General features: G+C 35.4%; 1 protein-coding gene across 3 annotated transcripts in view; it reads left to right on the forward strand.

Moving 5' to 3' along the window:
• The window catches only part of LOC111156937 (importin 11), a 198,945-nt gene that overhangs the window by 61,765 nt on the left and 118,221 nt on the right, over positions 1-18,959 (forward strand). For all 3 annotated transcript variants that reach the window (XM_022518094.1, XM_022518096.1, XM_022518095.1), the window contains exons 16-20: positions 1,418-1,544; positions 9,276-9,309; positions 9,829-9,869; positions 11,379-11,495; positions 16,518-16,631. In XM_022518094.1, the coding sequence (XP_022373802.1) occupies positions 1,418-1,544; positions 9,276-9,309; positions 9,829-9,869; positions 11,379-11,495; positions 16,518-16,631 (433 nt within the window). The remainder of the gene's footprint in view (positions 1-1,417; positions 1,545-9,275; positions 9,310-9,828; positions 9,870-11,378; positions 11,496-16,517; positions 16,632-18,959) is intronic.

Below are 18,959 nucleotides of genomic sequence, written 5' to 3' on the forward strand. Positions count from 1 at the left end.
GGACTGAGCTGATCTAGACCAGTGTTTCTCAAAGTTTAATGTGTGTATGAATCTCTCGATGGTCTGGTTAAGATACATGTTCTGATTTAGGTGATGTGTTAGGGTCTGGGTCAGACTGTATGATTCATCATGCATCCAGGAAAATGATGCTGCTGGTTCAGGGAGCACATTTAGAGGGACAAACTATCCCCTGATTTTAACTCTGCCCAGAAGTGACTGTTGTCTAAGTGTACTTAAGATTTGACCTTTCTGAGCTTCGTTCTCTTTATCTGGAGTGGAATGTTGAATGTGGCAATCTCAGAGATCTGAGATTGGTTCAGAATTGGTGGTTCTGTGGGTTCTCTACTACACTCTATACAAGTCTCATTTACTTCCACCTCTGTGACTTTGTTTAAACAGTCCCAGTTCCTGGAAATGGCAGTTTTTCAGTTTTCTGCCCCAGATACTCTTTATCTTAAAGGCTATTCAAATCTAATTTCTTCCTACTCACACTCCTCTATTCCTTTTCTGAAATCCTATAACTTTGCATTCTTTAATTCTTTTAGGTGAGAAACTTTTTGAGGGTGGGGAGGGAGTACTTAAACATTGTTTCATCTTTAATGAGCAGTTCTTTCTATGTGCTTCATCATCTTATAGTTTTGTAATTTTCTAAAAATGTGGAATATTCATTAGCTTATTCCATTTGTATCCTGAAACAATTGTCATCTCACTACTAAAAATTATATAGTATCAAGAAGAGACTTTGGGTTGGAATTCTTATACATAGTCGTTTATAGCTTTGTGGGTTTTTTTCTCCTTGCCTAAAGAAACTTCATTGCCTTTAGCAAAGACGGGTCATAGAGAAACAAATGTGTATACATGTTACTGCAGAGGTTTACAGCTTTTAAAATGCAAGTCATTATTTTGATAATATGAGTCACATTTTATAATAGGGCACTTTAAAATTAGAGAATTTACCCAATATCAGTAAAGTGTAGGTTTATGTGAGTATGTAAATGTAGAAATCTCTCACAGTATTCTGGGAAATAATCTTTGTAAGATAAACATTTGGATTTGGAAAATTGAGTACAGGAATTCCTTTATTGTTACTCTTTGGGGGCCTCTTCAGCCTTAGGGTTTGGGACATTAGCTACTTAGGCTTTTTTAGATTAACTGTTTTTGGTTACTTGAGGAACAGAAATAGACTTGTTTTTGTGTACATATTTATGTTATGGTTCTTAAATATAAAATAATTAGATTTACAGTAATTTGTTAATATTTATACTGTGGTATGTTTAGAAGTAGCTTTTTTATGCTTTTATATAAAAATAGAGATTGTTTCTTTACTATATTTAAAATTTAAATGATGAAATATATTAAATGAAATAGGCTTTGTAAGATACTTACCATTTAAATTTCGTGATTTTTCCTTACCCAGGTATAAGCCATTGCGACGCAGGGTGATTTGGCTCATCGGTCAGTGGATTTCTGTGAAATTCAAGTCTGACTTAAGACCCATGTTATATGAGGCAATTTGTAATTTGCTTCAAGATCAAGACTTAGTGGTATGTCCCTTAAATGTTTTAAGACTTTTTTTTTTTTAAATGAGTTTAACCTACGTTAAACTTCAAATTCACACATGGTTTTTGTATCTTTAGAATGTTGGTGGCCTTTCACTGTTGTAGCTGTTCCTTGGTGTGAGGGAAGGAAGTCCTTTGATTATTCTGTGCTCTTCCCATCATTAATCAATGAAAAAAAAAATTAAGCTGTACCATTCTAAAATTTATAATTTTTTAGTAAGAATAAAGAAAGATTGTGTTTTAAGATCCTTTTATGGCTTACTTGCTTTTTTCTTAATTCAGGATAGATTTTGTCGTTCTCATGTTTGGGGTTGCACCACAATCACTTTTATCCTTATTGTTGTTGATTCTTCTTTGTCCCTCATTTTTGGAGGGTTTTTTGGTGTGTATATGTGTTTTTTTTTTAACCTTTGGAATTATTTCTTGTCAGGCTTTTTATTTATAGTGTTGATATATTATTTTTTATTTTTTTGTTACTAAAAACTTGATAATGGCTTCTTTGTTGCTTTATTCCCTTAAAAGCAGTAGGTTTGCTGCTTTAATACTTAGATCAGTTACTTAAATAGTTGTTTTTATTTGTCTTTTAAGAAGGTCCACATCGTGTAGAATGGTCTTTTTCCTCCCCTACTGGTGCTTTATTTTATGCTTGAGTGAATATATTCATGACCTACTATACATTTTCTTTGTCTTGGGCTTAGATCTGACTCTAGCAGTCTTGAAAAGATTGGGTTTAGTTGTCTTTTCCTGGGTTTCAAATTATTTTTATGTAAAATTAAGTGATTGTGTCGTGCTCCCCCCACCCCCTGCCGCCACCGAGTTAGGCAAAGATCTTGTTTAATCATTTCTTGATACTCTCCTTTTAAAAAATTTAACCCTGTTCTTTAGCAAAGGCTTTTTCATTTTCACATGTATACCATGGTAACATAAACTCCTTTTAATGTTCAGTGAAGGAAAACATAATTGGGTAAACCTGTTTTAGAAGTTCAATATATTCCAAAGGCAAAGAACTAATCTTTGGATTTTTTAACTTCAGCATTATCTACTTTGTGTAAATAATTGAGAATTTACTCTAAATATCATGTCGTAATTATTCAGTATTTTAAGCATGGGAAGTTACAAGGAAATCCATCCAGTTTTATTTTACCATGTAAATTCTTAGTTTATTAATAAAACCTAGCTGTTTCTGAGATTAGTATTTGCTGGACTGAATTTACATTTGTAATAGCTTTAAAATAAAATATAAGATTTGAATTCTTATTTTCTCATTTGGAAACATTATCTGCTCTTCTGTCTCATGTATCAGAGAGAAGACATTAAATGTTTTATGGAGGTGTTACAGAAGGATTAAATTTCAGCTAATTTTCTTTGGGAAATAGAGAAATTTTTTGGATCTTGTACTCATTTTTAATGAACTAATTTAGAGGGAAATAAAGAGAAAAATGATTTATTTAGTTCTACACTTTAAAAGTAGATCATTGGGTGCCTGGGTGGCTCAGTGGGTTGGGCCTCTGCCTTTGGCTCAGGTCATAATCTTGGGGTCCTGAGATTGAGCCCCACGTCGAGCTCTCTGCTCGGCGGGGAGCCTGCTTCACCCCCTTGCCCGCCAGCCTCTCTGCCTACTTGTAATCTCTCTCTCTCAAATAAATAAATAAAAATCTTAAAAAAAAATAAAAGTAATCATTAATCATATATGAACATGTGTTAGTGGAGCAAAAGGGTTTCATGGCCAGGTGATTTGGAAAACACTGGACTAAATATTCCAGTAGTCCTCTTACTTCAGGACTGATCAGAAACTTTAAAATGTTCATTTGCCTTGTGACCATCCAAGATGATAATGTAGGAATATCCAAGGGATACACTTGGTGTATGGAAATGGTACTGTAGATTAAGCTGTTGCCCTTTTCCTGTATATCTTCTAGTGAGTTCCTCTCATTTTTACATCTTCCTACAGTTATTTTATCCTGCCACCATTATTTTGTTATTACTTCTTAAGACTGTGTTTTAGTAAGGTACCACGTTAATGTTGAACACTTTGGCCTCTTGGTGTATATAGGATACACTACTTTAATTTCAGCTTGTGAGAAATGCTGGCTAATGAGGGAAGATACTTCATACATATTGACAGACAGCAGGGTACAAACATATAGACATATATACATACATGTACACGTGCATGTGTGGATAGATAGGTAGGTAGGTAGATAGATACTCATGTATCTGAATGCTCTCTGGCTTACAGAATCTATATATTCTCTTGCTTGAGTGTTGCTGTTAAAGAGTTGAGATAGATTTAATCTTGAGCAACTGTGGTTGTCTGTGTGGCTTCCAAATGTTATGGCCATGTTATTATAAGACTGGCTATGCCAAAGTAGATAAAGTGCAGCAACTAGAGAAAGCAACTTCTCTAGATAGTATAGGACCCCATAAATCTTAGAATACCAGAGGCCACTAGGTGGAGTACATCTCTCTCTGATAGTTGCATGACAGTTTGACATTATCATTTGATCTGGGGGAATATAATGCAAGTTGAGTAACTTTTTTTGCTTTAGGTGAAATACTTAACTTTTCCTCATTGTTTAACAGTTTGACTTGTTAGAGATAGCCAGATTTTATGAACTAAAACTTGAAGTAGGCATAATGAATAAAGCATTTATAGTGCTGCAATATTTGGAAACTTTTTGTAATAAATGTCAGGAAAATTTGGTAAGGTTTAAGATAATTGTTACTTCAGAATTTTTACTTCCAAGCTTATTTTTGATTCATACTTAAAAAGAGGAGGCTTTTAACTTTGTAATCTTTTAAGAGTTAAGAACTGTATCAAAGGAAAGGAAAAATTAAGTGACTAACGTAACAAGCACCTATATGCTCACTTCCTGGTGTCTATATTCTCATTGTAGTAATTTTCCATACATATTCCGAATATTTAAAAAAAATAAGTCCCTCCAAATGCAGTTGAGTCTGTCTTTCCACTCTCATTCTTTTGTGTTTTTTGTTGAGGAAAGGTTTTTAATTTTATTGCAGTCAGATTTCTGTTTTGTTCTTTTTGTTCATTGTTTATTCCATTTCTTTACCCTTATTTCTTTATCTAGAATTTATTTTTGAATGTGATAGAAACTGTGGTTCCATTTTTATTTTATTTTTTATAAGGATAACAGTGCTATAGTATGCTATTACAGTAGTGCTATTCACTGTAATGAACTGGAGTGACTACATTTAGGAGACCTTCTCTTTGTACTACCCCAAATGATTACTAACCAGAATATTTGATTAATATACTGGGCTTTTTTGATTTTTAAGGCTTTTGAGACAGTTTCGTCTTTAAATTTTAGAAATTATAAAATTTTTTGGTAAGTTTTACTTCAGGTATTTATGCAGCCTTTAACACCATTAGCAGTAAGCTACTAAAAAATTAGTGTTGGTATATTCTTTCACCCTTGTAAAAGGCTATATGAAATGTGAATTGTGGTACAACCAGAAGATTTATAGTTTGGAAGTACGCCGTGATGGGGTTGTCTCTCAAGCAAAGAAATGGACATTTTTATGGGCAGGCTAACTACCAGTGTAGAAATAATGAATTTCCAAGATGGAAAGGCAGTTAATGGCCTTAAGAATGGACTTTTAGTGGAATGTACAGAACTGCAGCAAACCCTGAGTGTACAATGGGAGGTACAGCGGGGATTGGGCAGACATACTTTAAGGGTGCATTGAAATTCTTTCCATTCTTGTGCCTTTTATGGGTCTCCCATTTCAGTCACTCATTCTCTCTTACCATTTTGATTTTGTTTCTTCATTTTCCCATTCTTTATGTGTCTCAGAAACACTGCCAGAGATTTTAAACTCTGGGGTAGTCTGTGTCTTCACAGAATGAATTCTGAATTCAATTACAGTCAGTAGATATAATTTCCAAAGGAAACGTCAACAAAAATCTGCGTTTGAGATATCAAATTATTAGGCCACTCTAAAACCAGGAAGAAAGGAAACTTTAGTAAGCTTCCGCTAGTCAGTTTCAGGTTTATACCCCTATGTCTGGTACTTAGAATATATGAAAATGAGCTTTACACCTGAAACTACACTTGAAACAATGTTATGTGTCAGTTATATCTCAATTTTTCAAAAAATTTTTCAAAAAATAAGACTAAGAATTTTTTTTCTTAAAAGGAGATAAATAAATTGAATATGATTTTTATCCTTTCAAGAAACTTACTTTAGACATGTATTTCAGTAGAAATATATCAAATAGTATAATCGACTGATCTTGACTTTTTTGTGGAAGAGAGCAAAAAAAAATAAGCATACTAATAGCAAGTAATAATAGTACAAATGTGTAAGATAATATTACTTATGTTAGCATCCATAATGCCTCGTATGGTGTCAAGACTTAGATAATGTTTATTGAAAGAATTAAGAGATTGGAATAAAGAGAATCCAGTAATGAGGAGGGCTCTCTTAAATAGTTATGTTATTGTTATGCCCCAATAATGGGTCCGTGAATAAAGGAGCAAGACTGATACAAAGCGAAGGTCAAGCAAAGCTTTATTTCGTGCCAAGCATCAAGAATCAAACTGACCGGCCAGGGCTGCGCCTCTTACGGAGTGGGCGACCCCGCTTTCCTTTACGGACTAGCTTTTAAGGGCAAAGGCCATGCGGTTGGGCCTTGGCCAGTGAAATTGTAATACACACAGAAAGCTGCACAGTGATGCTAGGTGACCAATTGAATTACAGTTTACCCTATAGTAGACATTTGACCCAGCCTATCACCTTGGTTAGGATTGGCGCCCAAAAGGCTCCCAAAGGGCGGGGCCCATACTCCTCGGTAGCTGGGGAGACAGTATGCAACCCCCCCACTGATCGGATGTCTCCACCTGGCCTGACCCATCCTTGTATCTGTGCTTTGTTACCTGAGGCTGGTTTCCGGGACTTGTTTTTAAGTAAGTCCCCTGGGGGAAGGGGAGCAGGGACAGTTTAAGGCTTAAACAACAAGGTTATTGTTTAACCTCAATGGAAGCCTCTGGCTAAAATATAAAAATATAAAAATATAAAATAGGTCCTTACAGTTATGAAGTCATTATTCTGTTTCTCTTTAGCGGATTACTTTATTCTTTTCCATTAATTTTATTTACATTTTCCTGGTGGTCTTCAATACCCTAGACACTGCCATTTCTTTCTGGCCCCTGCACCATGGTGTTTTAGTGTGTGGATGGCCTTTACTGTTACGGGCAGGCTGTGGGAGTGGTGAGGTATTGAGCTAGTTCGAGTGTGGAATTCAATTCAATTCATTCAATTCTTCTAAGGTTCATTGTCACTGAAGTGAGGCATGTAAGTATATGTAAATATCTGATTATTCTTTCTTGTATAACAATCCTCTTTGGCAGTAGGGCTGACCTCTGGTTTCTTTTCCTTCATTTGTCTATTGCTCTCATTCTTTCTCGGATCCTTACAATATTTCTCATACTTGGATGGTACTTCTTTGCCCTAGTAAAGGAATTAGATGTTAAATTTTCAGGAGTTTTCTGAGATTTCAGTGGGAGTTAGGATAGACTCATAGGCTGAGTTCACACAGTCTAGATCTACTTCCCGATACTTGGGATTTCATTCGCCTTTGGAGGCTTTTATTTTATGCAAAGTCATGTTTAGGGTACTTTGTTTTCTTTTCTTGCATTTACTGGCAAGTATTTATTGAACAATTAGTGTTCTAGAAATTGTTAGACTCTCTTCTACCCATCTTCTGTCCCATTCCCCAGCTCTTTATTCCATAAATTTGAGTTTTGACTTTTTTCCCATTACTTATGAATCACTGTGAAATTCATACAGTCTCTTTGTGGTAAGTACTTCCTGTTTTGTTTTTTTTAAAATAGCTCAAAAATGGCTAATTTTGTTCTTATTTTTGTCATTTTTTAAAGTGTGCCTTTGTTTTCTTAAACTTTGTGGGCTTTTTGTTTTGCCTCCTAATTTGGCTTCCTTATTTTGGAGTTAAACTAGAGTCTAGGCAGGTCATCTCATTTCGTTTTGTCTCTTCCTCTGAATGTACTACTACCCTGACTTCCCTTTGTTAGGTGTAGAAACACAGCTAGTTTTTATTCCCATGCCTCTTTTGGTTCCTGTACTTAATTTGTGTAGATGTCAGGGGTATGAGTTAGGTGTGTCTGTGGTCCTTTTGTGGAAAAAAAATGAAGCAAATTAAAGGTGAGTGTGCTGGCAGTTTGATTGCCATTTTTCTTTTTGGGGGCTTTTATGTCCTGTTGTCTGTGAATTTAATTATTTACACAGAGCCAGCTGTATGCCTCACTCGGTACTAAATGATGACAATTTAAAGGTGACCAGTCAGTCCGTGTCCTCAGGGGGATTATCCTGTTCTTAAACTTTTCAAGTTTGACATTTTTATTGATAATTGTTTAATACCTGGGTGTCTGGTACCCTTGAAGAACGTAAGTTCTTTGAGGGCAAAGACTAGATCTCTCTTAAAGCTTTTTTCTGCAGGATCCAACACATTCCTGGGAGATAACAGTTCATTATTGAATATTTTTAATCACAGGAGTATCTCTTGTTTTCATTAGGTCAGTCTGTGGTAGACTACTTGACATGGTGCTTTGCGTGTATTAGACTGATCAGCAAATTTGGCACATCATTTAAAAGTCTGAAGATTTTCACATTGCCTTTAGAGACATTGAGTAAAAAGGAAAGGCAGGCAGGAAAACATCTGCACTAGAGGCTCTTGGATCTGTGGATTTGGCAATAGAGTGCTTAACATTTGGTGAACATGCCTAATCAGCCTCTCAGAACTTCGGAAGCTCATGTAAAATGGTTAAAATTGTTTCTTTGAAAAATGGTTGCCGAGAATGGAAGCCAGTTGCTATTTCAGGTACACTAAATGTAGCATCTAAGAAAGTAATGACTCTCAGCTGGGAAATAAATGAATGTTTTAGATATATTGTTTTACAGAGTAGAGGGAATGTAGTCAGGGCTTGAGTTCACTTTTTGAACTCTGGGTTGAAACTCTGGGTTTGGTAGCCTGTGCTAGTTGAGCTGGCCAAATCACAGGTAAAACTTGAAAGAAAATAATGGGGAGATTAAGCTGTCATGATGTGATTTGCCCAGGGAATGTGCTGATATACAGAGAAAATAAGATTGGGGAAAGTTAGAAGCTTGCATAAATCTTTGTGTATTTGTGAACTTTGGGATTTAGAAAATCTTGGAATATATCTTTGGGTAGTTTATGGCTTTCCTGTGATGGAGTTTGCCGATGGAAATAGGTGTTCTTCCTCCTCATCTTCCCTTCTCATACTACTTTTCTCCTCCCTCGCTCTTCGTTGAACATCTCCCAGCTTTACTGGCCCCACCCCATTTGTCTGTCTCTTCTCTTATCTCAACCTTCTCTTTCCTTGTGGCAACCCTGTTGTACTGTTCTCTTAGTGCCACTCTCTCCACACACTTACGGCAAATTATTTTTTTTTCCTGCAAGCACTTCATGGATTAAAGGCTCCTGAAATAAATTATGGGAAACTGGAAAGGGTGGGACTTTTTATTTTTTTCTTTTCGACTCTTGTTGCAAAGTAAGAGCAATATTCTTTTATTTCTAGATGAAAATTTGCTCTGTGACTTAAGTAGTAACAAAAAGAGTAAAGAAAGTGATTTAGAATAAATTCTTTAGGCATTTGATATTAATAATATTTAGTAGCTCTAGAATTACTAAAAACTAATAACTTTTTTTTTTTTTAGGTCCGTATTGAGACAGCTACAACACTGAAGTTAAATATCCTTTAAAGAATTTAAAAATACTCCTTTGTGGTGGGGCGCCTGGCTGACTCATTCTGTGGAACATGCAACTCTTGATCTTGGGGTTGTGAGTTCGAGCCCCATGTTGGCTATGGAAATTACTTAAAAATAAAATCTTAAAAATACAATTCATGAGTGCCTCAGTGGGTCATTCGGTTAAGCATATGCCCTCAGCTCAGGTCATGATTCTGGGGTCCTGAGATGGAGCTCTGCATTAGGTTCCCTGCTCAGCAGGGCTTCTATTTGTCTCCATTCTCCCTTTGCCCCTCCCCTTGCTCATGCTCCCTCTTATCTCTCTCTCAAATAAATAAATCTTTAAAAAAAAAAAAAAAACTTCATTGTGAAGAATTTTAGTGACATATTTAAATTATTAATTTTTGGGTAAAATTTTTTAGTTTAAAATGTAGTTTTTGAATGGTTTATTATATTTGGTTTTTAGACATATTTTATTCTGATATATCTCATACATTCTCAATATTCCTTAACTACTCTTTACCTGTTGATGATTTTGAATTTAGAACAGATCAGTTTCTACCGGTAAGAATATTTATAAGACTAATAACAATTTCTGCTTATGTCTTTTGAATATTAAGTGTTATTTTATAAATGAAATTATATGTATCTGTTACTGATTAAAGCCAAATTTAAAAGTGTATTGGATTATTCTGGAAGTAATTACTTGTATTGGTAATTTTGATTCATAACTTTCATTCTGCTTATTTTTGTTTAGCTATCTTAACTGTTTTGGAGTTGACAAACTTATTTCTTTTTCACAATTATAAAGCAGCTAGATTTTTTTTTTTTTTTTTTTTAAGGGGTGCCTAGGTGGCTCAGTTGTTTAAGCATCTGCCTTGGGCTCAGGTCATGATCTCAGGATCCTGGGATCCAGTCCTGAATCAGCCTCTCTGCTCTGCGGGAAGCCTCCTTCTTCCTCTCCCTCTGCCTGCTGCTCCCCCTGCTTGTGCTCTCTCACTCTCCCTCTCACTCTGTCAAATAAATAAAATCTTAAAATTATTTTTAAAAATCTAGTTTCATTTTATCTGTGTCTGTTACTTTTACTCCTTAGGTTATCCTTAACTATTTCTTTGTTGTGAGCCACTCAGGCGCCCTGGTAGTGTGGATTCTTAAGAAGACTGGGCAGGGGCACCTGGGTGGTTTAGTCTGTTAAGCATCTAGCTCAGGGTCATGAGATCAAGGTCCGAGTCAGCCTCCATGCTGGGGGTAGGGGCCTACTTAAGATTCTATCCCCCCCCTTTTTCTCTCTCTCTTCCTCTCTCTTTAAAAAAAAAAGGGGGGGGGGCAAGAAGAAAGTTAATATGATAAAAAGTATCTGTACTATTTGTGTAGGTCATACATAGAGAAACTTATAGAGCAGGTTTTTCATTAGTAAGAATCATTAGGTATTTTTGGATGGAATAAATGTTTTCAAAATCTATAAGCAAACTATCTGAAAGATCAGATATTTGTTTTTTTGTAAATATCTGGCATCTTGTGATTTAATTCCTACTGTAATTTTGTAACATAGAAATGAGTTAATAGCCAGACATGGAATATTTGTTTTCTGTTTCCTAATAATAATCTGTCATGCTTTGAATAATAAATCTGTATGTGCAGAAATTGGTATCTCCATGCAGCTTATGTTAAGGACCACATCAGAGAGCTAGTATGCGAGTATAGTTAGTGATACACACTTCGCTTTAATGAGTAGACTTCACAAAACAAAACATTCTGTGATTGGCAACAGGCATATGGAAAGGCAAAGACAAGAAAGACACTTAGCAATTTAGTTAGTGGTATAAAATGTAAACACAAAGTTAAGACACAGCTTTCCTCTGAAAACATTGAGTTTGTGGATGAATTGAATTCTAAAATGAACCTGTTGAGCAATAATAAAAAAGAATCACCATCCTAAATATTGGTAACTTGAACAGTTTGAAGTTACTTAGGTAATGCTTGAGATTATTTTATTATTTTATTTCTTATTTCTGTTTGTGAAGATATTTCTATTTCTATTCTCACCCCCCTTTTATTTCTGTTTCACTGCAGTATTTGGAAACCATGTTCACACTACTTTTTCAGCTACTGCAGCAAGTTACAGAATGTGACACAAAGATGCATGTTTTGCATGTCCTTTCTTGTGTGATTGAAAGAGTCAACATACAGGTAAATCTGTTATAAAACATTAAATGTCAGGAAGGTGAGTGAAGTATATGTAGAATGCATTAACATTTCAACTTTATGTACATTTTTTAGAAGTTAAAACGTGCATTAAAATGCTTACAACCTGTATGGTTGTGATTTCAGTTATATTGACATGTGTACTTGAGTTTTCAAAAAATGACGAGAAAATTAAAATTTTAAAATTAAAAAATGGGATCAGTAATATAGAGGTTTTAGAATGCAGAATTTTATATCTCTTATAGTAGATCCAGTTTATCCTTAATAATACTTCTTAAGGGGCACCTGGGTGGCTCAGTGGGTTAAGCCTCTGCCTTCGGCTCAGGTCATGATCCCAGAGTCCTGGGATCGAGCCCCGAGTCGGGCTCTCTGCTCAGCAGGGAGCCTGTTTCCCTTCTTCTCTCTGCCTGCCTCTCTGCCTACTTGTGATCTCTGTCAAATAAATAAATAAAAATCTAAAAAAAAAAAAAAAGAGAAAAAATACTTCTTAAAATTCATTGTGTTTGAGCACATGGCCACAAATGTGTCAGCAAATGCAAATATTCCCAGAGGTCTATTATTTTTACCTTCAAAATAAAATGTGTTTTACATTTTGGTCTACATTATGTACATGTTTAATATAAAAATAATATGTAAAGTTTTGAACAGTTACATTATTATTAAACCATTAAATTACTCAGCTTCTGTCTCTCCTAATTTGTGTGAAAATTGATAGTCCAAGAAACTACCCCTAATTATCCTAGTAATTTCTCATATCCTTCACCACTGCATATTCTTGTTTGAAAAATACTGAAGTAAATCTGTGAGATAGCAGGGAAAGAAAACTGAGTTCACAGATTCGAAATGTGTTCCTGGATCTTTTAGTGAATTTTGATACCTTGCACTTGTTTTTCAATTCTAAAGCAGTTGGTGAGAATTGTTGTCAGTTACTGGATAAGGACAAGTTAAAACGTCTGTACTAAGTAATTTGCATATATGTCTCATTTAATCCTCGCAGAAACCTTTGGGTGAGGATTGGAATTTATTATCCCAAATAGTTTGAGATTTTAAGGAATTTGTTAAAGTACATACATCTTAGTGGTATTACCGATACTCAACGTCACCCTGAAACTCCATAGCAGTTTTGAGTCTGTTTTAATCACTTGCAGCTGATACGGGTCTGAGTGTCTAAAAATAGTATTATCTTACAATCCTCTTAGCACCTGGTATTCTTATTACATTAGTTAAATTATTTCATTTTGATTTTGGCTTTTTTTTTTTTTTTTTGTCAGAGAGAGAGGGAGAGAGAGCAAGCACAGGCAGACAGAATGGCAGGCAGAGACAGAGGGAGAAGCAGGCTCCCCGCCAAGCAAGGAGCCCGATGTGGGACTCGATCCCAGGACGCTGGGATCATGACCTGAGCCGAAGGCAGCTGCCTAACCAACCGAGCCACCCAGGCGTCCCTTGATTTTGGCTTTTAAAGAATATTGAGAGATTTTGATCACAAAGAGAGTTAATTGAAACTCTTAATTCATTTCAAGTGCCTGTCTCTGCTACTTAGTTTTGGTAAAGTCTTTAACTTTGTGTCCTTGTGTATAAAATAATAAAGATAATTCTGAAGTCCCCCAACTCACAAGGTTTCATAAGTATGAAATTATTATAAATGTGCGGTACGCTTTAGAACATTATACAAATGCAGAAAATTGTTTTTCATTTAAAAAACTTGATTATAGAAACAAGGTTTGGCCATTTTTTATCATCTTATTTAGATATCATCTGGCTTGTAGAAATTTATTAAAGAAGCTTTCTTTTTGTGGAAATGAATTTTCTTACTTACATCTTCCCTAGTCTCTAAATCCTTGTACCTTAGGTTGAAATTCCTCGTGTTAGTAAATGTAGAAGTGCTTTTGTCCTTTTATCCATATTTGCCTTTCAGAAGATAAATAGCCTAAGCAATTTGGGTGACACTATCATCATTAAATAATGAGATAGAGTTATCCAGTATTTTGTGTTTTCAGAATTCAGGTAGGAAGTGGTTATGAGAACTATTTTCCGTAGTCTGATTGTTGAACTTTCCTATGTTAACTTTTTTTTTTATTTACTTATTTGACAGACAAGTAGGCAGAGAGGCAGGCAGAGACAGAGAGAGGAGGAAGCAGGCTCCCCGCTGAGCAGAGAGCCCGATCTATGTTAACTTTTGAACAGCTCCATCATTTATATATCATTGATCTATCTTTTGTGTGCTAAATTTCATTTTTGTCCGTTAGGTTGTAAATAGTTTGAGCCATCTTAAAACAGTGAGATGACACTTAATGGTTTAATTGAGAAGTTTCAGTGAAGTCACCATCTTCATAGTATAATGTGCAATTACTTAAAAATTATATTTTCTCTGCTTTTTGAAAAAGTTGAAAACTTAAATTATTCCAATTGCAGTGATTCCATAAATACATAGAAAAAATAGGTAATCATCAGGTTTTGGTGTCAGGCAGACATTCTTTAAACTTAATGAATTTCTGAAGAAAAAGAACAAAATTAAAGGGCCTGTGTGAAATATTAAATGTTCTGTGAAAATTAGATCTAAAACATGAGGTGTGGTTTGGATACTTACTTTTTTAAATCCCCTGTGGATGGAACCCTTGCTAAAACATTTGTTAGGTTCTCACCTTGATTTTCACATTTTCAGTACTGTGTTACAAAGGAAGGTGGCGCCTCCCTGTATATGATGAACTAACTCAGAACACTTTAATTCTCACAGTATTCCCCTGTATTCTGTTTTGTTTGCTTTTTGAGTGGAGGTGCCAGAAGATGAGTGCATGTAGTGTACTTTTCATCTCATTTATATTATGCTGATAGTTGAGTTTCTTTTATAGCCTGTTGTCTAGAAAGCGTTATTTCCATGTGTCTTATTAGATGTTGAGCAAATAGTTGATACTGGCCTACCAAAAAAACCCCATAGAGTATAACCATTTTCAGAATTGTGTATAGGCGTGATTTTATCTTTTTTTTTTTTTACATATCTTTTCATTTAAATATTTCAGATGTACAGAAAAGTTGCAATAAATGAATACCAATATATCCTTCATTTAGTTTTATCAGTTACTAAAATTTTACTGCATTGCTCTTTTTTAAATCTGTGTGCATATACAAATTATTGTTGTTACTGTTAAACCATTTGAATTTTAGTTTCAAGTATCATGGCACCTTACCCCAAAATACTAGACTTCTCTTCTTCTTAACCATAGCCATGATTATACTTAGGGGACTTAACGTTAATTAGTACTGTTATCTAATATCAAATCCATAACAAGTTTCCTCAGATTTTTTTTTTTTTATGCTCTTCCCTTTTATCCTAAGGGAATGTGTTTGGCTCTCATGTCCTCACTCTTATTTGCTAATCCCCAGCCCTGTGCCCCATTTTTGGGGGATGTATTTTGCAACAGTAACTCTGTGGGTGATTATTGAAATTCTTTTTTTGAAGCATTAATTTTAATTTAGAATATCATGAATTCCAATGTACAGCTAAGTTTGGGATGTAAATATTTTATGACTTACAAATGTACCTGGGTACTTGGGTTTCAATTCCTACCTTATGTATAATTAAGAGCATATACTTTTTTTTAGCCCTTCTTTGAAAGGGTTCTCACTTGACTATCAAAACCAAAATCAGTTTATTTTCTATGTCAGTAGAATATGCTGTTATATAGTGTTAAGTATGAGTGAGTCAAGTTGTTTGAAACCTGTGGTTTTACATACTAATTGGCCTGCTTTTATAAGCTAATTAGAGTGATCTTTAGGATGGAGAGCACTTACCAAGATTAAGTGCTCAATAAATAATAGTCAAAATTTGAAAATAGGTGATATATAATAAAGAGTCTCATAATTCTTCAGTTTTATCTCACTGAAATATTTGGGCAAATATTTAACTTCTTGTCTTTCTGTAGCCTCCCTCGTATCCTAGGAGGCAAGCACTTCTGCACATTTTTTACTATTCTTTTAGTGTATACGGTGTTTTAAAAGCAAAAAAGGGAAAATCTCATTTTTTCTGGGAGCACCTTTTAATTTTAATTCATGGGATTGAAAGAGATATTACTGAAGTTGTGAATGTCTAGTATTTCTGTTTATCACGAAGCTTACTCTCTTCAGAGCAATTTCAGATACTGTAACCATAAACCAAGAGACTGGATTGCTGTCCAGCTTCAGTGTAGATCCTTTTTATTTTTTAAGAAACTCACTGTCAGGCTGTGCTGTGTCTTGGTATATTTTCAAAACTGGTTAGCTTAGTCCATGGTGGTCTTAACAATTGTGTCTTTTAAAAAGGATTTTGTTCAATGTTTTCACTATACCTCTTGTACACCTTTATCATTCTACTGATCTTTTCTCATTGCAAGATTTTTTTTTTAAAGATTTTATTTATTTGACAGAGATCACAAGTAAGCAGAGAGGCAGGCAGAGAGAGAGGAAGGGAAGCAGGCTCCTGGCTGAGCAGAGAGCCTGGTGCGGGGCTCGATCCCAGGAACTTGGGATCATGACCTTAGCCCAAGGCAGAGGCTTTAACCCACTGAGCCACCCAGGCTCCCCTCATTGCAAGATTTTTATGTCTACCTTTGCATTCTTTTCTTTCTGGTGCCTTGTTCTCTGGAAGGTGCCATCAGATAATTGTCGAATATATGAGTAAATGCTGACTTTTTTTTTTTAAGACAGTGCTGTTGCTAAAAAAGATCCAGGATATAGCAGCATTTTCTATTAAACTGTAGATAACTGGCTGTATTATGTTGTTTTCCTAAGGTTTAATTCTTGCAGTATATCTGGTAGTTATTTAAAATTCTTTAAAAATATTTACCATAGAGCTTTGCGTCTTTGTGTAATATCTGATTTATCTTTAAAAAGATGTATGCACAATACATTTCATTTAGTAAATATTAAATATTTCCTGCCTGGGACTTAATAATGTTGTGTCAGTGGTTCTTGAAGGAAATTGCCTTCTTTCCTAATACAGTTCTTTTGCTTCCCCTACTTCTGTTGTGATAGATACGACCATATGTAGGATGTCTGGTACAGTATTTGCCTCTTCTTTGGAAGCAGAGTGAAGAGCATAATATGTTGAGATGTGCTATTCTGACAACACTTATTCATCTTGTTCAGGTAAGTCACTTTCCAGTTTCTTAATTTAATATGTATATAATTTAAGATTTTATTTATTTATTTGACAGAGATCACAAGTAGGCAGAGAGGCAGATGGGGGCGGGGAGCTGGCTCCCTGCCAAGCAGAAAGCCTGATGTGGGTGGGGCTCGATCCCAGGACCCTAAGATCATGACCTGAGCCAAAGGCAGAGGCTTTAACCCACTGAGCCACCCAGGCACCCCACTTAATTTAATATATACTTTTTTAATTGAAGTCTGATTAACATACAGTGTTAGTTTCAGGTGTACAACATAGTGATTTGACAGTCATACACATTATTCAGTGCTCACACAATAAGTGTAGTTACCACTTGTCACCGTACATTTGTATTATAGTATTATTGACTATATTCCCTATGCTGTACTTCTAATCTCTGGGACCTATTTATTTTATAAATGGAAGTTTGTACCTCTTAACTCCTTCCTTATATTTCGCCGATCCTCTTACTCACCTCCCTTCTGGCAACCACCAGTTCTCTGTATTTAAGATTCTAGGGTTTTGGGCTTTTTTTTTTTTCTTCTTAAAAATTAATCATTGTTCTCATGTGGTTTACTTTAATGTAGTGAAGGGCCTCTCACTTTATGTCTTTTTCATGTGTGATCTAAACACTTTTAAAAACTACTTTTGTGTGTTGACTTTAGATGTTTTTTGACATCTGGAAAATACTCTCTACTTTTTTTTTTTTTAATTTAAATTCAATTAGCCAACATACAGTACATCATTAGTCTTAGATGTAGTGTTCAACAGTTTATCAGTTGGTTATAACACCCAGTGCTCATCACATCAATAACCACCACCCAGTTACCCCATCCTCTCCAGCAACCTGAAGTTTGTTCTCTACAGCTAAGAGTCTCTCACGGTTTTAAAAACATTTTCTTTCATTAGATGTAGCAGACTCCCATGGTGATAGACTCATGATTTGTGCAGTTCATTGTACTTTCCATGTATTTTCCTTGGTTTTTAGGGCTTTTCTGCATAAATTTACTCTCCATTTTCACTCTTTTTTTGTGATTTAAAATAAAATTTTCCCTTTCATCAATGGGGAAGGTAAGGAAACAGGTGACTTACTTTTGAAGGAAGGAGTGAATATGATTTTAGGCATCTTGACTTTGAGTGTCGCGTTGTGTAGCGGGTAGAGAGATCTAAAATTTCAGAGTGAACAGAACTGTGTAGGTGTCATTTGAACAGTTATAGTGTCTATAACAGTTATAGAGAGGGAAGAGCTTAATGCCAAGTTGCAAACTATCTGGATCCAGGTAGGCTCGAATGATTTTATTGATCTTGCCCCAAGGTATGATAGATTTTCCAATGGAGAAATCTAAGTTAATAGTTACTACTTGACAATTTTCTATTAAGTTAAAAATTGCGGTTAAAAAACATTTTAACATTAGTTTTTTAAAAATCTTTCTCTGGCACCATAACACTTCTTTTGAATTGTAGATTTTTTTCTTTCAGTAAATATTTGTGGATGAGTTTTACAGTTACAGATTCCTACCTAAGGCAGTTTGAGATAGATGAGGCAGTTTCAGATAGATGAATAGTGATACAAATTTTTTTTTTTGAAGATTTTATTTATTTACTTATTTGACAGAGAGAGAGAGAGAGGCACAGCAAGAGAGGAAATACAAGCAGGGGGAGTGGGAGAGGGAGAAGCAAGCTTCCTGCCGAGCAGGAAGCCCAAGGCAGGGCTTGATCATGACCTGAGCTGAAGGCAGATGCTTAATGGCTGAGCCACCCAGGTGCCCCCCAAAATTTTTTAAAAATCACTTTCTTTTTAAAAACTGTCTCATGTGGCATCTCTTTTTTTTTTTTTTTAAAGATTTTATTTATTTCACAGAGAGAGATCACAAGTAGGCAGAGAGATAGAGAGAGAGGGAGGGAGAGGGAGGAGGAAGCAGGCTCCCTGCCTAGCAGAGAGCCCGATGCGGGACTCGATCCCAGGACCCTGGGATCATGACCTGAGCTGAAGGCAGAGGCTTAACCCACTGAGCCACCCAGGCAGCTCCATCTCTTTTTATCTGCCATTTAATTCTTGTGATCTTCTGTGAAGATTATGTCCCTTTTACAGAGGAGGATGCAAAGGCTATGATAAGGTTACTGCTATCATAAGTGAGAGAATGAAGAGTGATCCCACATTTTTTACATTATATCTCTGCTAGAATGTGTTTTTAAGTTCAGTTTGAGAGTTTTGTGATGGAGGTGTGAAGAAAATCAGCTTCTCTTATCTCCTTAGGCATTGTCACCTCAGGAAGTCTTAGGAAGCCAGAGTAACCTGCAGGGAATGTTTG

Source organism: Enhydra lutris, unplaced genomic scaffold (assembly GCF_002288905.1).
Source record: "Enhydra lutris kenyoni isolate GAN:26980312 unplaced genomic scaffold, ASM228890v2 scaffoldscaffold50, whole genome shotgun sequence".
Classification (NCBI taxonomy): Eukaryota; Metazoa; Chordata; class Mammalia; order Carnivora; family Mustelidae; genus Enhydra; species Enhydra lutris.